The 20233-nt window shown below is 36.3% G+C and overlaps 1 protein-coding gene across 6 annotated transcripts in view; it reads right to left on the reverse strand.

The window, feature by feature from the left end:
* AKAP9 (A-kinase anchoring protein 9) overlaps positions 1–20233 on the reverse strand; it is a 119870-nt gene that overhangs the window by 32431 nt on the left and 67206 nt on the right. For all 6 annotated transcript variants that reach the window (XM_075746209.1, XM_075746211.1, XM_075746210.1 and 3 more), the window contains 4 exons: positions 19346–19551; positions 11858–12069; positions 5334–5496; positions 375–587 (listed from right to left, as the gene is read on the reverse strand). In XM_075746209.1, coding sequence (XP_075602324.1) covers positions 375–587; positions 5334–5496; positions 11858–12069; positions 19346–19551 — 794 coding nt within the window. The remainder of the gene's footprint in view (positions 1–374; positions 588–5333; positions 5497–11857; positions 12070–19345; positions 19552–20233) is intronic.

Genomic DNA, 20233 nt, shown 5'->3' on the forward strand with positions numbered 1-20233 from the left:
GATAGGTATGCTTGCAAGTCCCTCTAAAACTCCCTTTGGAAAGTATTTAGACCAGTATTTTTATCCATAGGTGCTAACTTCAAGATATTCCATCTCCAGTGATAATATAAATAAAAGCAAATTTTCAGAGGTATCTAGCTTTTGCCAGCTTAAAGAATAGTTCTGATTGCTCAACACTTCTGAAAATTCAGTCATTTTTTATTTAAGTATCAAGAAAAGCTATCATGCTAACATTAGGCATCAGGTCTGAAAATACCACATTTTGCCCTATCACATTTTTATCAATGATTACAAAGAGGGAGGAAAAAGACCTTCACCAAGATTACTTATTATTTTTAAGAAAATCTCATAGAAAGATTGTGAGGAATACATACGCTGCTCTACTGGCCCCGCATCTGCTCTCATGGCGTCCTTCTGCCTGGAGAGTAACTCCTTTTCCTCCTGGATCTCCTGCTGTTCAGCCTCTAACTCCTGCAATTTGTTACCTGTACACAGTAGTTCTTGCTCAAGATGGTCAATTACACCTATTTTTTCCTGGAGTTGTTTTTCCAGAAATGCTTTTTCATCTGCATAACCATCAATGAGGCCTGTAGAACATCAATTTGGGGGCATATTTAATAGACAATAAAGTACAATTTGATTTTTTTGCATGGTGAAGTCACTATAGTATTCTCACATGAATGCACATGCATGTTAGATACTCAGCACCTGACAACTTCTAATCCTGTCCTTCTTCCATAATGAACAAACTATAGGAAGGATAGCACAAGACCAAATATAGCTCTGAATTTTTTCTCAATGAAAGACCCCTGAAGGAACTCCAAAGCCAAGGAAAAACAAGTGTGTAATAAACACAGGAGAAATAAGAAATTTGAAATAAATTCAGGTGCCATTTCAGATGCCTCAAGACATTTGTCTGAGCTCAAACTACAGCTTCTGTAAAATCATGGGTCTCCTGTAGGTCAGGTATCATATAGATGCTTCCAACATCACAAGGCATCAAAACTGGCCATAGGTATCCATGTTTAGCACCTGACTCACTCCCAAAAGCCCTGTAACAGCTGACGTCTAAGAAATAATTTAATTTCTTTGCTATTTATGTGCAATTTTTAAAAGTAGCACTGAACAATTAATGGTCTTTTCAACAGAGAATTGGGGCCCTGCCTTGAGAATGTGTCTTGTACACTTTTAAAAATTGCTTCATAGTGAAATAGCTTATGTAGGAATCTGAGGGGGAGCTCTGTTTTAGCTTTATGAAAATTATGGCTGTAAGAAATGGCACCATCTTGGAATGATGAAGAAGTGAGCACAAAGCTGGAGACTTAGGAAAAACCACTGAATTTCCTTGAGGGCTGTACAAACTAAACTGAGATCCTGTAATGGTAATGGCTTCAGAAGATTCCCATCAGTCCTTTCAGAAAAGTCTAACCACAGAACACAAAAGAAATTTTTACTGAGTGACAGAAGATACTAAATAGGTATCCCAGATTCCATGGTAAGGTGTGTTCTGTCATGTCTGATACCAACGGTTCCAAAAGACCTCAGTCATACGATGTCTAAACTTTCTCAGCTGGACACCCCCCCCCCCCCCATCTCACAGGTTTCTTCTCATTAAACACACAGAATTCAAGTAGTATTTTTTCAATGGCAAACTATTTTCAATATGGAAGTACTTTATCAGTATAAATCTATAGTCTTGAGCCAGTATTAAAATGGATTTTACCCTGGCTTGAGAATATAAGAAAACTAAGGATGTTTCAATTTGTTATCAATGTACACAAAGTAAAACCTCTGAGAGGACTTAATTCCCTATCAGAGGAAAGCTATCAAGAGGGAAATTAAGTAATGGTGGTCTTTGCATATACAGTCTGAGGAACACACATCTGGTCCCCATGCACATCAATCATGCACTGCTGACCAATCTTTTTTTTCCAGACTTGGATTCACAGAGAACACAGCCACATAGAGGGACTGGCTGTTGAAACAAAAAATACTGAACTAGAAACATCATTAACAGCATTTAAAAAATTTGAGGCAATACAAATTCTAGTAGTTTTTCCCACCATATCAGATGATGTTCACAATGAGTACTTAACAGGCTGGAAGCTGAGAGGGCAATCGTGGGTTAAATGGAGTGCACACAGCCACCAAAAAGGTATGAACAATGAAGAAAAAGTCTGCTAAGATCACGTGTCATGGTGTTTACTCCTGCCTTTTTCCTTTCCTTTTTTTTTCTTTTAAAGAGACGTAACGAAAGTTGTCAGAGTTCAGTGAATAAATTGGCATTAGCTTTTCTATCTATCACATTAGATAAGTCGTATCTGACACCACTAAAACACTAGAGGTTTGAAAATGTCTCAGCTGCAGCAGTTTTTGTGATAAGAAAGAAATGATCAAAAATGACACATTCTATCTCAAGAGAGGACAGAGTACCATCAGATGTATAATGAACTAAGACATTGTTCTGCATACCTATCTAAGGAATTTGATAAGAGAACGTAGTTTGGCTTTGTCAGAGTATGCTCACAGCTCAGTTCAATGAGCAGAAGAAATTAAATAAAAAGATGTTCTACAGCATTTTTGTTTTGTTATATCAACAACAACAAAAAAAAGGTGCCTGTCATTTGTAAGTGCATTACTTTCAGAAGCTCACAGGAAAAAAGGATTAAAAAAAGATTTAATTCATTCAGGAATTATAAAACACTAAAGCACTAAGAGAGACAAATTTGCTGAATTCCTGCAAAAGACTGAACTGAATTAAATCTCTACATGCAACATAAATCTGCACCTAACTTAAAAGCTCAACTGTGCCATATACCTATCAGGGGCTAAAACTAAGATCAAATTTTGTCTCTTACATTCCAGAACTGTTCATGAACCAAATCAACACAGCAAGTCTGTCAAGTCCTATAAACTGACATTGCTATGGCTCAGATTAAAATTAAATTCCGGTTAAAATTTTTTGAAGATTGTTTTCACTTTATATGCTTCCAAGTTTGTTTTTTTTTTTCCCCAAATAAAACATTATCAAACAAAATCCTGAGAGTGCAAAACATAGCTTCACAGCTCTCACTAGATTTTTGTGTTTAACATACTTTCTTTGCTAGCAAAAAATACATACTTGACTCATCTGTTATATCTCCAAACTAGGCTCTGATAGAATATTCCAAGCATTTAGTAAAATTTTACAGGTAAATTTTGCCCTTATTTACAGATGGGCAATCCCATTATCTACAAACTGGCTTCTAGTAAGAGTTTGCAGTTTCTTTGCTGCTATTAGTTTGTTTGCACAAGCAAACTTGATAACAGAAGTGCACTGCTCCAGAGAAGAAACTATTTAATTTTAGATTTTTTGCTTTTCTGGTGGTAATAGGATAAAAATAATAATGAAAATAAAAAATGGGTAATAAGCAAGTCTCATTCTGTGGGAAGTCATCTTCAAAAACAATTATGCATGAACTCTTTGCAATAAAGTCCTGTCCAAATGGAAATGTATTTATTGTAAATGAAAAGGCAAGCTTGTAATTCCTAGTGGAGAACCTGACTAAGCAAAAAAATACAGACCTAGAATGAAAAGCAACAGAGATAAGTTCATAATTTTTTTTATAAAATTAGTCTCTAGTATTATTTTTTTAAATGCTACTTGTAGGATTAAACCCATTGAGACAGCTCTGATATTATGGCATTCCTACCTTTAAACAAAACTTAATACTAAACTCTCTGCTTTGCCCTAATATATTAGTCTATTCTATTATTGAAGATTTGTGAATAAAAATTCTATCAAGACAAAAATATTCTCCTCCAAGGAAAGCAGCAACAGACATAAAAGCTACCTACGTTCTGAAATTCATCAATACTAAACACTTTTGTAACTCCATCTGTGCAAGAATTCTTAGGTCATCTATATTTTGGTGGAAGATTTTTTTTTTTGCGTGTTAAGATGTGCTCCATACAAGATTTTTTTCACTCTTAATTTAATATTTAAAAAAAAAAAGGAATAATGCCTCTTTCAGATTGGAATCTATTCCCACTGAAATCAATTTTCCTCCTTTCCAGTTTTGCTAACGCTATTGAAATGCTGCAGCCAGTACTGGTGCTGATGACACACAATGTTTATGCTGTGTGAACTGTCAGGCTACCAACTGTCCCTTGCACCATATTTTAGACACATTGCTTTGAAACCTGTACTTCTTTTCAGGTTATGTGTGTCCCAGCTATTAATAGCGCATGAACTCACGTTGGATTATTTGTGTACGTAAAAGAAGAGGAAGGCTGGCAGGATAGCATTCTTCAGGAATAACATTTGGCTATGAAACTAACTTTACACTCCCCACTTTGAAACAGAGAAGTCTGCTGAGCTTCAGAACTAGCCAAAATATCTTTCTGCATACTACTACAGAGATCCTACCTACAGGGGAGGTGTTTTTCGCATCTTTTCCAGATGCTAATTACAAAGAGATAATGTAGAAATGTTGGGTGGAAACAAAACATTCAGTTATTGAAACAATAAAGCTACTTCTAAAGAACAAATTAAGTGTCTATCAGATTTGAACATACCCTCCTGATGTCAAAAAAGATTATTAGATTTCTCCTGTTGTAACACCCTACAATTTTTGACTGCTTCCTTAATGTAGTTTCAAATATACTTAAAAAGATCACTTCAAACAGACTGCAAATTCAAACATATCACCACCATATCACCAAATTCAAAGTGAAGGTTCTACATTTTTATCCGTCTTTGTGTGGAACTAAGTCAAGGTCAAGAAGCACTGGGCACAAACTGCATTTCAATGTAAGTAAAAAAAAAAAATCTGGTTTTGTTTTCTTATTTTTCTTTCCCCTCTTTGACAGTGGTCAAATCCTGGAACAGGGTGTCCAGAGAAGCTGTGGACATTCAAAACTTGACTGGACACAGTCCTGGGCAACCTGCTCTACCTGACCCTGCTTCGAGCAGGGGGTTGGAATAGATGGACTCTGGAGGTGCCTTTCAGGCTCAACTGTTCATGATTCTACGATTCCAAGTTGTTAATAATTAAGCTTGTCTGCATAAACAGATATGTTATGATGAAATAAAATATTTTTGAGTATAATAACACATACAAAAATAATGCGTTGAATAAGTCAGACAATAATAAATGAGACAAAGTTGGGAAACAGAATCACAAAGAGGTCAATGTTGGAAGGGACCTCCAGAGGTCATCTTGTCCATAACTATCCAGAAGGCTGATAACATTCTAAAATTTGCAAAGAAATTGATCTAAATTGCAATTTCTTTATCCAATTAATGGGCAAGTGAGTGCAAAGTTCAACAACTCATCAAAGAAGCTACTCACCTTCAGCTTTACTAAGCTCCAAAGCCAACTGCTCTCTGGCTTTGGTTTCTTCATTAAGGCGTTCTTGTAGTTCTTCCTGATACTTGATAAATTCTGTGGCCTCTTGTTGCTTTTTGAAGGACTCTCGCATGAGTTCTGTCTGAGCAATTTTAGCATGTTCAAGCTACCACAGGAAAAAATTACAGAAATTAGATAAACCAAAGGTTTTCTGCTAAATAAGCATTCTATCATTCCTATTTAATTAACAGTTGTTTTACAGTGTGATAAGAAGTCTTATATATCTTCACTGGACATTCGATAAGATCTTTACTAAACACACATTCGCAGACTATAGTTGGAAGACAGACTCGGTACAAAAGTCTAAGCAAATAAGCTTTGTCAGTATAGTGAACTCAATAAGCCACCTGGCTAAATCCGTCTTTGTTCCGGTAATTCCTGGTTTATGAGTTTACACTAGATTCACCTTTACTTACACAAGAGTTTTGTACTAAATATGAATAAGCTATCACCCATCATATACGTAGAATTGCTCAAAAACATTGCAAAAAACTGGCATAGGTTTTGATATAAATTGATACAAATGGTATTTCATTTCTTTTTTGCCTTAAGATGAACAAGAACACCACGAAAACGTGAATTTTGAATACACCGCACTTTTCAACCAACAAGGAAGTAAAGTAATGCTTCTTCCAACTGTGTCCACCTAACAGAATTATTAAGGATTTTTCTATTCTTCTCTGCCTGTCTGATGGGTTAATAATTAATGGGTACAACCACAGATGTAGCACAATCTCACTATGTCACTAACCTAAACTACTGGAGGAGACTGGTGGAGGCCAGTGATGAGTGGCATTCCTCAGGGGTTTGTATTTGGGCCAGTGGTGTTTAACATCTTTGTTGGTGACATGGACGGTGGGATGGAGTGCACCCTCAGCAAGTTTGCCACAGGCACCAAGGTGTGTGGTGCTGTCGACATGCTGGAGGGAAGGGATGCCATCCAGAGGGACCTTGACAGGCTTGAGAGGTGAGCCTGTGCAAACCTCACGAAGTTCAAAGAGGCTAAGTGCAAGGTCCTGCATGTGGGTCAGGGCAATCCTAAGCACAACTACAGGCTTGGCGAAGAATGGATTGAGAGCATCCCTGAGGAGAAGGACTTTCAAGGTGTGCATTTGCAGCCCAGAAAGCCAACCATATCCTGGGCTGCATGAAAAGAAGCATGACCAGCAGGTTGAGGGAGATGATTCTCCCCCTCTACTCCACTCTTGTGAGACCCCATGTGGAGTACTGCATCCAGCTCTGGGGCCCCCAACACAAGAAGGGCATGAAACTGTTGGAACAAGTCCAGAGGAGGGCCACGAAGATGATCAGAGGGCTGGAGCACCTCTCCTATGAGAACAGGCTGAGAGAGCTGGGGTTGGTCAGCCTGGAGAAGACAGGGCTCCGGGGAGACCTAATTGCAGCCTTCCAGTTCCTAAAGGGGCCTACAGGAAAGATGGAGATTTTTTTATCTGGGAGTGTAGCGATTGGACAAGGGGTAATGGCTTTAAACTGAAAGAGGGTAGATTTAGACTAGGTATTAGGAAGAAATTCTTTATTGTGAGGGTGGTGAGGCACTGGCACAGGTTGCCCAGAGCAGTTGTGGATGCCCCCTCCCTGGAAGTGTTCAAGGCCAGGTTGGATGGGGCTTTGGGCAACCTGGTCTAGCAAAAGGTGTCCCTGCCCGTGGCAGGGGGGTTGGAACTAGATGATCTTTAAAGATCCCTTCCAACCCAAAACCACTCTATGATTCTACTGGAAAACCAGGACTGAAATGCGTAAAACCATATATTTACTACCCAATTTAGACATACCCAAAGTGGTAATTTAAAAAAGAATTAAAATGAGAATTACAAAAGCAAAATAGTAAAGAAGGAACATTAATCTAATGTTAGAAGTTTGGATTACACAAAATGTTCATCTAACAGCAAACTGGAGTCAATTACCAAGATGATCTCTACTTTTCAACTGTTAACATATACAGCCTGCATTCACCTCTGAGGGACACAAATAAAAATTGTCAGAGCTGAACCAGCCATGAAGTGTTAGTGTGGCTTGTATTCAAAATAAGACAATTCATTTTTAACAAGAATAACTTCAGAAAACGAAATAATACATATTTCCTGCTCCTCTTCCTTTTTTTTTTTTTTCCTCTGTAGTATTATGGATATTGGCACATATTTGTAAGGTAGTAACATCTGTGACTTTGCTACAGTTTCTATAAACATATTCTTTCAATTTCTTCAAAAATAAAAGCTTTCTCACCATCTCTAGCTAAGTTCATGCGTATCATTAGCTTGCTTTAAAATCTCAGAAAAATGGGTTAGGAACATCTCATAAAACATACCACACAAAATTATCCTCTTATAAACAAAACTACACTTTGAAAAGAATGTCTGAATAATCGATACATTCTTTTTTTAGAACACAGTGAATTTAAATACTTGATTTATTTTCTACAGCATTCCTTTTTAGATGGACATCATTACTGTGAAATATTTATTCTGACAGGAGTTAAAGAAAGGTATAAATGCTGCAGCTGAATATCTGCACTGGTTTGAGATATTTTAAAAATCACAGAATATTCTTACTTTAGTCTTGCATTTTGAGGTGCTTAGCGAAAGACCCATCTCAGATAAAAGGGAAACACGATAGGTTTACTGTACATAGACAACCACAAAAATGGCTTACTCAAATGCATCAAATACTCCAACAAAAACTCAGAATAAAAATTATTCCCCAGCTCTTTTCAGTAGTAACAAATCAAGGTATTATTATTAAAAATATCAGAGGGCAAAACCAAAAAGAAGCAGAAACATGAACATGATTTTCAACAACAAAAATGTCTTCATAGGATCACTGGAATCCATTAGCAAGCTTATGCTAGTTAATGTTACTAGTCAGTGCATGAAAACTATAAAGGAACAATTTTAAGTGACTGCAGTCCCCTTCCCCCCGCAACATCAATTATTGACAGTGAGAAAAATGTAATGTAATAAATAACACTGAAGTGCTTTAAAAAGAGATTGCAAATCTCCATAATTCAATATATCTCTTGTGTTTGCTACACTTCTTTTGTTAGAAATGAACAGAGAGAATTGTATAATTAAAGCTTTTTCAGTGCCCATTAAAACTGTCTAGGAAAAAAGCCTGTCAGCAGTATATAACAACATTAATGATAGAGGCAAGTTTATATCATTGCTCACTGCATTCTCTTCTATTTAAGCTGATTTCAAATACAATTTCTTTTTAAAACTTTTATACTTACTGAATAGGGAGGTGTAGGCAAGGAGATTTTAGACACAACTTTTAAAATGTGCCCATTTTTTTTGTGGCTGAAGTGAAAAATTGAAGTATTTACAACTACCGAATTATTCTCATCCAAGCGTTCAGTGAAAGGAAAAGGATACGGTAAAGGCACACGAGATTCAACCTCATATGTATCTTCTTCTTGGCCTTCAGTCCACAATCCACTAAACAGATTAGATGCCCAGTAGGTGCGGTAAGAATCCATTCCAAAAAATATCGCTGTTGCTCACTTTTCAACCATCACGTGGGTATTTTGCACTAGCTAGGCTGGTTTTAGAAATTTCTAACAGGAATTTGTAACAGAATACACACATTTAACAGTCTGAAGACACATATCAGCACTGCCAGTGACAAACCTACTCAGAATCAGCAGGAAGCCTCAGATCACATTCTCAAGCTGAGTAATTCAGGTGTGGATTAATCCAAAATAGAGAGAGGTGCAAGAAAACTTCTTACAGTCACTCCTAAAAGTCCTTCTTAGAGAAGTTTCAGATGAAAAAGCAACAGAAATCTTACAATAGCAGCTGGCAGGTAATTTCCAAGGCAAGGAAGCATAATTCTGTTTTACTCGCACAGGTATGCTGCAGCAGACAAGCAAGCTAGCAAAATAGAAACTAAAAATTATTTTCCAACTCCACTACGGCAAATTAAAGAGAAATACAGATATGTCATTATTTGCCTCTTGGAGTTAATTCAACAGGAAGAACTTTCTCAAACCCTGCTAGTTTAAAGGCTTCCTGTTAGTATCTCCCAACCGAAAGAGTTCAGGGGAGTGGCCTGATTTACCTATACATAACACCAGCAGGTGGAATTTGAATTAATACACCCACTATATGCCTTGCTTGAAAAGATTCAAACTGCACTTCAGGGTCTGAAAGTGTGTGTTCAGACAGGTCTCAAATAGCTGCTTTGAAGATTTTGCCAGGTTTTCCTCACTCTTTTATTTTAAGAGATGGTTACATGTCTGTATGCACAACACAACTGATTAAGAGGAAAGGTTAAAATCTCTTCTGCCTGTAATTAGATTTAGATTATAAAATACTGCAGAGTAGAAAAAATAAAGCATGCCATTTCTGAATAGTTAAAAATAATTTTTAAGTCACCTACAAACCCTTGGTGTATGCAGGGACTGTATATAATCCAGTAAGCACACTACAGACATTGCAAAGCAGATAAACTTTAACGCTTGCATAGTACATCTACAGAACAGCTAGAAAAGATGTCAATATTTATCCTTAATACTGTGGGAAAATGTGTGAACAGATTAACATTTTATTAACTTTAAAAAAACCCTACCAGATATGATCATCAGGGATAAATCAATATTTTGTAGAATCCATATTAATGAAAAAAAAAAAAGTGTGTGTATGTGTTTGAGCCAAAACATAACTTTGTTGCTGGTATTGGCAAGGTCTCAGCTACAAAGCTATGAAGGGAAAATAAACTGTCTTGATCGATTGACAATAAATAAAAATAAGCTGCTTAGAATACACTGAGTACTTTCACTGATATGATGAAAAGTAAATACTTACTGCAAAAATATCAAAAAAGTAAAATAATTTAGTGCTATGTATAAAACTACTGCATTTAAAGATCAGCAGCAAAATGTTCAAAAACAGAAGGGCCAGTTAGAATAAACAATTGACAATACTTTTATAATCACAGCATGAATTCTTAATTACTGTAAAACTTTGAAGTTGTTTTTCCTTGTCTGTATCATCTGCTCTTTAAATGCAAGATGTCCTACAAATGCCTACTTATTTTTAAGAACTCCCTATATTAGAGTATCTGTGTATCCTTTTTCATTATTATGTAATGCTAGGCCTTAAGCTGAAAAAAGACCTCAAAAAGTCAAACATCTTTTTTTAATTGAATTCATGCTCAAACAGAAGAGAGCTGTTGCAGAATGAGTTTGCAAATAAACAATGCAGAAACGGATTTACAAGATCCAGCAGACTGCTTGCTTTAGTAAGCCCGGGGGTGGCGGGGGGGGGTGGTTCACTGAATTTTTATTTAAATTACTTTTAACTTTAGTAAAGTCAGAAATTAGGTTTTTATCTCTTCCTTTTTTAAAAAAAGGAGAAAAAGGTATCAACGTCATTTTTGAACTATTTTTCAAAAGCAACAAACACTGAAATGCTTAAAACTTTTAAAGTGTTAGCTGAATTTTCATATTACTTTCATCATCACAGATTTTTTTTTCTCCTTCATTTCCATAAGTTATGATTTGCACATTTTACACCTAGAGACAAGAAAGCAATGACTTAAGTAATATCATTACTAGGTTAACTAATAGATGGGTCTGTAGCATAAACCACACTGTATTCTTTGAACTCTAGTTTCAAATAGATTAAAAAGCTGACTCTAAAGACCGAGTTCTTCAAGAGAGCTTAAAAAGTTACGGTGAGATACAGAATATTTACTTTGATACCTTCAAATTGAGATGTACATAATCTAAAATTAAAGCCCACGACAGAAGCAATGTGATTTGAACTGACTGATCTAGGTATATAGCTCCCATTTCAATTAACAGGGAAGTACTCCAGAGACCAACTAACATCCCACCACTCAAAGTACCCCGAGAGCAAACAGAAAGGAGTACTTGTACACTGCTTCTTTTTTTGAGACTATTCCTGAATCACATACCTCACATAAATACTGGAGAGCTGGAGTGCAGACTCCTTTTCTGAGAGGAAGGTGGATATGTGTTTAACTGGCCATGTTTAAATCACAGTTGGAAGAGACAGTAGGAGAGCTCCTCCTTTTCGGACAGTCAATTGACTAAAACAATCGTCAAGAGAACTGAGCAGAGTTCCCCTTAATCCTTCCTCTTCACAAGGGCCAGCTCAACATGCCCTGACGCCTCCTGTTTCATCTCTGGATTGCAGTAGAACGCAGATGACCCGTATGAGCAATGAAAGGGTGCCCTAGATTGATAAACATGCCTAAATTCAGGCTTCCTCTGCACTCCAAAGCAGATTTCTAACATGAATCTAAATTCATCCGTAAAGTCATGCTGGAGCAGACTTTTTGGGGCGTAGGCACTTGAAGTATTGTTTCAGCTTTCAAAATGAGCCTCCAGGTTTTAGGCTTATACAAACACATTCATGAGAAAAAAGAAAGAAAAAAAAATGAATGAGACACAAAATTCAAAATGCTTCACTATTAGATCACCCTACCTGATTTGAAGTTTCATTGATAGCTTCCAGAAGCTTTTCAACAGCCGCTTGTAGTCGAGAACTAATATTCAGAATAAGTTCTTCATTTTCAGGATCTATTTCCATTCCACTTTCTGCAAGATGTTGGCTCAGTAGTCCTTCATCCGTTGCTCCCGACCACAAGTTAATATCATCAGGTCCCATACTATTACCATGATATGAGGAACAGGACTCTGGAAAAACAACAGTTACCTTTTCACATGGATTCATAGCACTCCAAAATATGAAAAACCGTACATCTGACTTACAATTAGAAAGACAAGTCATAAAATGATTAAAATATTTGTACTGGTCACAAAGACAGAAAGGGAAATATTGCATACTAAAACTTACAAACAAGATACACAATGTGTTAACTAAAAACAAGCAGAAGGGAAAGAGAAAAGGAGATACTAACAGAGAACATTTTAGATGTCCTTTCAGTATGCTTTTGGGCTCTGAGGCTCATCTTCAAACCTCTGTTACTATCAGTAACCCTTACTACTTTGAATAACTTGCAATAGTGACTTGCAAGATTGTCTTTAAAATAAACCAGGTAAAAAAACCCCAGACCGTCAGTCCCCATTTCATGGATGCCCGGCTATGTTAGTGTGCACTAACAGAAAACTGTTTAAGTTGGTGATTCAAAGGTATAGACGGGAGTAAGTAAAGACACGCACGTAATTTGGACAACTTCTCAGGACAAATAGACTAGAATACAGAACACAAACATTCAGAATTCCTATTAGTGAACTGAAAACGGATTAAAATGGGTGGCTGAACAAATCAAGTGCAGTGCAGGGGACTGTAACTGTCCCTGCTGATGGGCCACCTGGCACCTGCCTACTTCTCAATCTTCCCCAGGTCCCATCCAGTTTAAGGGCATTATCCGTTCCGTCTGAAAAGCAGGAGACAAAGTTTGCCTATGGTATTAAACTGATAGCAATTCATCTAGAGAACAGTACTTTTAGCATATTTAGAATTCAGGGCTGTATTTAAGTGAGACAAGTGAAAGCAAACTCCTGAGATGTTTTAAAATCTCACTTTCAGTATGAAGGAACAACACAGTACTACATCACGATGGTAGGTAACTATTGTTGATACCATTTTAAAAATGAAGAAGTGTTATGTCATTAGGCTGTTAGATTTGAAATGTCAGAAATAAAAGCCATTGTGGAAAGTTTTTTTAAATGACAGTTTATTTTAATGAAGTATATCTGAAATATATTTAAAATAAAATAAATGTTTTGATGTGTTGGGTTTTTTAAAAAACAATTAGATGTTGGTTTTGCTTAAGGTTTTTTCAAAAACTACCTTATTTTTGGGACACAGCAGTATGACTAAATGAGTTAAGAATAGCCAATGCTTGTTTAGCAATAAAGTTGCAATACTGGGTTATCTTTCAATTTAGAGTTCCTGGTTACTCCATGAATTGTGACTGCTAAACTTGAACAGTTTGTTTAGTCACAGAAATTGAAATGAAATTATAATAGGTCAGTTTTACAAGTTGCCTTTAAAAATGTAGTTAGTACTCTCATTGGATACAATTTCCTTATACTTGCTTCTGCCTCTTAACCAGGCACATAAATAACACTGGAAATATGAGTCCTCTTGTTGATGTTGTTTGAACCTAGCAAGAAAGTCAGATTCTAGTTTTGAGGTTTGTTTTTAAGTTTTTTTTTTTTTAACAAGTTGCAACATAATTAACCACCTGGTTTACTTACTTTTATATCTGCAAACATTCTGAGAATAAGAACTACACATTTATTTCATTGGGGATGCAGCTGTATATGTGACCCATATACAACAAAGTAATCTACAGTGATGTTAATTTTGAAAAGTTTTGTTTTGTTTACTTTTATCTTATAATTGATAAGATTTTTTTAAATGCAGATGTATTTAGTAATTTTTTTCTTCCAGGTATATCATTACTGTTTCCTATCTCCTTTTAGATATGTGGGTATGTTACAAACTCTTTTCACTCTCCAAAGGGAAAAAACTAGCCTTAATGAATGGAACGAATAACCACATGACTAGAATATACATTCACACAGCACCTCTCATCTACACAGGATTTCAAAGCACTTTCGAATGCTGCACTTTGGAACTTCAGTCACAAACTACTGCAGTGCAGTAATTGTAGCAGTGGCTGGCAGTCATTTTCTGCCAGCACACTAAGTACGTGCAATACAAAGGCTTTCCCCTAACATCCTAATATTGCACCCCCCTGCAGCGTAAGGAAGGCTGTAAAATGAACAATTTCACGTTTTTTATGCAATAGCACTCTGGTTTTTCACCACCCAAATTTGGGTTGGCTCTGGCTCAAAATATCAACAGTGATGCAGAATCTTTAATATCCTCAGAGTAGAAAGGACCTTCACTTAAGATGGACATCCAACAGCATAAGCATTTCCAAATGCTGTGCCGAAGTATCGGTTAAAGACTGAGTTGAAGGAAAACATTTCCCCTACTGAGCCACTGACACACTTACTGCAGCACCTGATGCTCTTTGGAGGCCACCCATCTTAAGTGCACACCAGGTAAGACCTTGCTTAGCTTCAGAGGTCTCACAAAATAAAAGCCCACAGAACAGTAGCAGAACTATAAACAAGATAAAACAGTGACATAGTAACTAGTGCACAATCTAATTCTTTCCTCATGGAGTACAAATTATCTATGTAATGTTCCTGTTTTCTTTCTCAGGCTTAACTCATAATTCATGTTCTATAATCTTTATATTTTAGTAAATTATTTGCCTGAGAGGTACAGCTGGCTTGTGCAATGATGAGTATGTCAAATACAAAAATAAACATTATAAAAAATAACTGCAGAAATGTGCAGTCTGTTGCAAAATCATCTGAACTTCTGGCTGTCTGGAAACTTCCGGAGGAAAACTTAACAACAGAATGTAATCTTTCAAAAGCCAGATCCGAAATAAGTCTCTTACATTAATTGCATCACTAATATTATTACTTCTTCTTGACCAGAACAGTACAATTTGGCCTCCAAGAACTAATTACAAGATTTTAAACTCCTGTTTTGCTTATGTCAGTTCTTTTATAATTTGCTTCCATTTTTTCTGGATAAATACAAAATAAACCAATGTTAAAACACAATTTTGTTAGATGAAAAATCTCAGAACAAAACATTATAATTTACTTGAAAAATAACTATAAAAATGAGGAAAGAGAGAGCAATCACCTGAAGTATAATTTGGCACAAGGAAACTTTACTAGTCTCAAAGATAAAAAAGGAAAAACAAAAAGTATCAAATGCACACAAAACCTGTAATAATTCTGTTTATACTGTAGGGTTGGCAAGTCAAATAGAAAAAGCAATGACAAATTATAAATGTAGGTGCCCATATTATAATTTCTACAAAGTGGCACTTAAGAACAGGAGTTGACCTTAAATGTCTTCCTAACTACAAAGTACAAATTTCTGTATCTTTTTCCCCTGAACATAGTCTTAGAACACAGCATCTTAGTACAGCACCTTTCCAGTAGATTTTCGGTGATGGAAGCAAGAAATAGAAATGTTGTCAAGTTTTATTAACTGCCCCTGGCAGTTGAAGGCCTAACCCTCATTTTACTAATCCTTATAATACTGTTCAATCTCCCACCCCAACAGAACTAAAATAAAATTCTCTGTCCCCCAATTCATTTTTTTTTCAGTTGACACAAAATAATAAATAGAATATAACTGGCCCAAGTAAAAATGTCTTCTCCTTAGGTAAACTCTCTTCTTGTAACAACCCCCCCCCAAAACCAACAACAAAGGTTCATATTGTTTCCTTGCCACAAAGGTTGCAGTTCAGCACGTCAGATGTCATGGTCCACTAAATCTTAAGAAAATTGCTTATTCACAAATTTCAGATACAGAAGTTCTTTATGAGTCGCCAACTGATATTTATGAAGCAAAACATATTTTGCATCATGTGGAGCTCGTATCTCAGTTTACTCCTGGGATTCCGCTGAAGAATTAAGATTAGGGGCTACAAGTTGAAAACAAATCAGGTTTTATGGCGTTTCAGCATATAGAGCTATTTACTACCTTGTTCCTGGTACACTGTTTGGAAACAAGAAGCTCAGAAAGTATGTAAGAGGGTTTAATGTTCAAGGAATACTGTCATCACACTGGTTTCTCCAGAGCAACCTGCATTACTGCAGTCCCTCTACCCAAGGTACCACATCTGAGGGAGGAGAACAGCAAAGCCTGCTGGCTCTGTCACAATGATTCCTGCTCCAAATCTCTGGATGTAATTAACTCACCGGATTACTTTGTACAAATGCCGTTCACTTCCAATGACAGGTTTTACGACTGAAATTTGAACTTTACTCGCTATGCCAGAAATAAAATCCCGTGTTAGCCAATAACCTAGCAAGGTCCCAGATAAACCTCTATATGCTCTATAAACTAGGTTGTGGTTATAAGTACGGGACCTTAATGATTCAGCTTTTTAAAATGCTGAAACTCAGCAAAACCAGTAAGCTGAGTTTTGCTTGTCAATAAATATGGATCAGATTCAGGACAGAGAGAATTCACTTTATTAAGCACATTTTTTCTGTTTTATTATAGGTTATTAGATTTTTATTGGTACAAATTTATTCCTACAAATTTCCTAAGTAATTAAAAAGGAAGATCTGTTTGGCTAAGTATTACAAAATACAGTAACATGCACAGGTTAAAATACAAAAATAGTGTCTACCTACTTCTTACTTCCAGAAAACAATGGGGGGAAAATTTTCGAAGCTTTTATCCTCTCAGGCCATTCAGCAGAAGTATAGGAAATTAATACCAACAGTCCTGTTGCTGAAAACACTAATAGAATTTGACATCTAGTTCCATTTGAAGGATCAAATACTTCAGCTGATAAAACAGTACAACTGCTATTAATGGCTGTCTGACCCCAGTGGCAGAACTATGTACACAGCAATGATGCTCTTGTATCATTTTGAAAGGAAAAAAAGAGAACTGTGAATACAACCTCAGAGAGACATTACAAACTATACATTCACCCATTATAGCCACTGTAAGCTTGGGTCTTCTTTAATCCTCACCCTTTTCTTTGGTTTCTCCTCCTTTCATAATTTATTTCAGAATAGAAGAAAACATGCAAAAAAGAATAATAGAATAAACAACCAGTATGTGAACAGCTCTATACCAAAGAAGGCATTAAAATAACAGATAAATTGCTTTGTTACCAAAGAGTGAATGCTTACATGCCTCTTCAAAACACAAGAGCAAATACAAGAGTTAAAATAATCAATGTTCACCACTAGTGGAACGGAATACAGTTCTCTTCTACTTAAGAGAGTACTCTTTCACTAGAAGACTTCACAAGAAATTAGCAATACATTCCAATTACAGGGCCTGTTCTGCATTTAGACAGCAGCAGTATGAAAGCTAGGCATAAGTCTATATTATACCCACCTAAAATACCAAATAAAGCTACTTTTTAAACTGTGATTTTCTACATATATGTAGTGCAAGTAATCCACATTAAGAATTGTTAATGGCAATAATTAGTGACAAATACAAGCATGCACATTGCTGTGCAGCAGTAGGCAAAAAGCAAATGCATGTATTGTGGTGTGCGGTATGTACCTGTGCAGAGCAAACACGTAGGAGAGTAGGGAAGGGCAACAATCATGTATTAGCACTTTGTACATACAGTTGTGTATTTATTGTCTGAGAAAAGGGAGCAGTATTCTCAGCAAATGAGGGAGGAAAGCAACAGTATGTGTTCTGAGAATAGGCATGATATAACTATGAACTAGGGTCAGCGAATGCACTAGGTAATACTACCATACATGTAACTGTGACAGTCTGGCATCACTGCCTTCATAACGAGAATACATTTATATTTCTTTGGGCAAGGTACATTGTGAAAACCCCAATGGTTTTTACATACCTCAGACCATACAATGAGAACACAAAGAATTCAAAGAATATTTATAAATTGCTGGTTTTGATATAGAAAATGTATTTAAAATGCAGTTTACATAAAATTTAAAACTTCCTCAGGATACAAAAGGAGGTGGTAGTAAACTTTGAGCCTGGTCATTGTTCCTTTTATCACTTGGCTAGGAGACTGTGTGGAAAATAGTTGCCAGTGGTTGAAGATACTTACTCTGAACCGCTTTAACATAAGCAAATTCAATTCATTTCCCACCCCAAAGTAAAGTGCAAGAACACTCCTTTTTGAAAGAAGTGATTCCTTCAATTATAGTAGCAGATGTTCTCAATTTCTAAGGTCTCCTGGACAAGTATCAAAAATTAAGGCCGGAAGCTTAGTTATCCAATCTAAAATTTGGGGGGAAACGCAAAGCTTCAAAAGTCTGTATTAAAACAATAAATTTCCTCACATCAAACAGTGAAATGTGCAGAAAACAAAAAGTTATGAGTTGGGTTTTTTTTTTAAATGAAACAGCAGTACGGTACAGGCATATAAGTGCTCTTAACTTGAAAAATTCAAGAATCCTTACATTGCAGCTGTACACAATTCACCACAGATAACCTGCTCTGCAGTACACTCTTTCTTAATAATGTGATGTAGTATTTGACTTCCAGTTCTTTTTCTCACTCACAGTAGCTAAAATTCCAGCCAAAACCAGATGCATAACGTGTTTTAGGCTGAGCTGATCTGTTGCACATTGCCTCCCCACAATACCCAGGATGAATGTACACATCCTTACGCTGACTTCTGTACCATGGGTACCTAAAGGGCAATACGATAAGAGTGCCTATTCTTGCCCAAAAGAGAAATGGATGGACACTATCCTAGTACAATCACAGGAAATTAAACAGAGCCTGAGAGTTCTTAAAACACTGGTAAGCAATTAACTGCAATGTTAAAATGCTCCTTAGGTTTCTGCCAACTAGCGCTCCTCCAAACAGCTGATCGGCAAAGCTTGGCAGTTAGAAAACTCCTGGAACTGTTTCCAAAAGGCTGTTTGCATGCAAGCAACCTCTTTAGGAGGCTAAGGAAGCCCACAAACATATATACAAGCTGTCCCATGCCAGCTGGCCAGAGTGACCAGCAATTTCCCTCCGTACATTAAGTGTACTAGTAGAGATACAACCTTTGACACCAGTTCCCATTCCCCGCATGTATAGAGGAAGGTGTAAAGTTGGTGCAAGATGCCATGGAGCTATGTTTCATTCTCTTTCTTTTTGCCTCCTTCAACAGGAACGTATTTATTTGTGTATTTCTCAATCACTTTCCCACTCTGTTGCAGGCTTTACAGCATGACCCTGGATATGAGTCATAACTAGTTAGGGGCATGACCCAGACAGACAACTCCTGAAATGTTGTCTCTTAAGCAGAGACATCATATGCATTCAAATGACAAATAGGGTTTTTTTAAAAGTTTATTTTTAATTAAAAAATTCAAAACTAAGGTTAAATACATAATAAAAGTATGCAAATGCTACCTGTTACGAAATAGAAAACCATACAAGCAGTACCTTTTTCATATCCCACACGGATACAGGGTTTTACTGACTCCTCTGCCTCTGTGTCCCATCCAGCTGGTTTGGAAGGCTGGACTTTCCCAGACCGATCCAGTAACCCAAGAACATGGTGACCAATTGTCTCCTCCATGGCCACAGTTGTCTTCACAACTTCTAAAAGAATCTTCATGAGTTTCTCATTAGCCTTCTGAAAAACATGCCTGTAAGGACAGAAACTAATCAGTCTTTTGATTTTCTCCCCTGCTTTCAAAGTGGTTTTTATCCCTTATACACCCTTGTAACCAGGAAAGATTTGCAGCTGAAACAGTGAAATTAAGATTTCCCACATCACATACATAAATATGAAAAGCACATTTGTGTTAAAAGTATTTTTACAGTTCTTTTTATAAAATATATAAAAAGTCAAACTATTTATCAATATGTGTAGTTTTATCTTGGTATTTTGTCTAGTTAGTCTTTTAAAACAGAGGTCTACATTTGCCAGGTATTCATTATAAATTTACTCTTTTCTTAAAGTGACAATTAAAAAGATTGTTCATCTACACAGATCTAAAAAGTTACAGAATAGTCAAAAGGTATTACCAAATACAACAATTATATTCATATAAACTTATTTCATGTATGTACATGCAATGGGTATACAAATATACACCTGTACAAATGATGTATACGATTCTATACATCATATGAAAGATATAGTAAAATAGGTTAAGATTTGTCTCATTCTTTATGCCAGTACATTGTTAGGCTTTTTAAAAAATAAGACATTGTTTAATCTAAAGTATGCAAACCTAGAAATATGGTTATCTAGAACAAAAAAATGCCATTATCATCAGTCAGAATAAAGCTTATAAATATTATTAATTTAACAAGAACATGATT

The sequence above is a fragment of the Balearica regulorum genome, chromosome 2 (genome assembly GCF_011004875.1).
Source record: "Balearica regulorum gibbericeps isolate bBalReg1 chromosome 2, bBalReg1.pri, whole genome shotgun sequence".
Lineage (NCBI taxonomy): Eukaryota > Metazoa > Chordata > Aves > Gruiformes > Gruidae > Balearica > Balearica regulorum.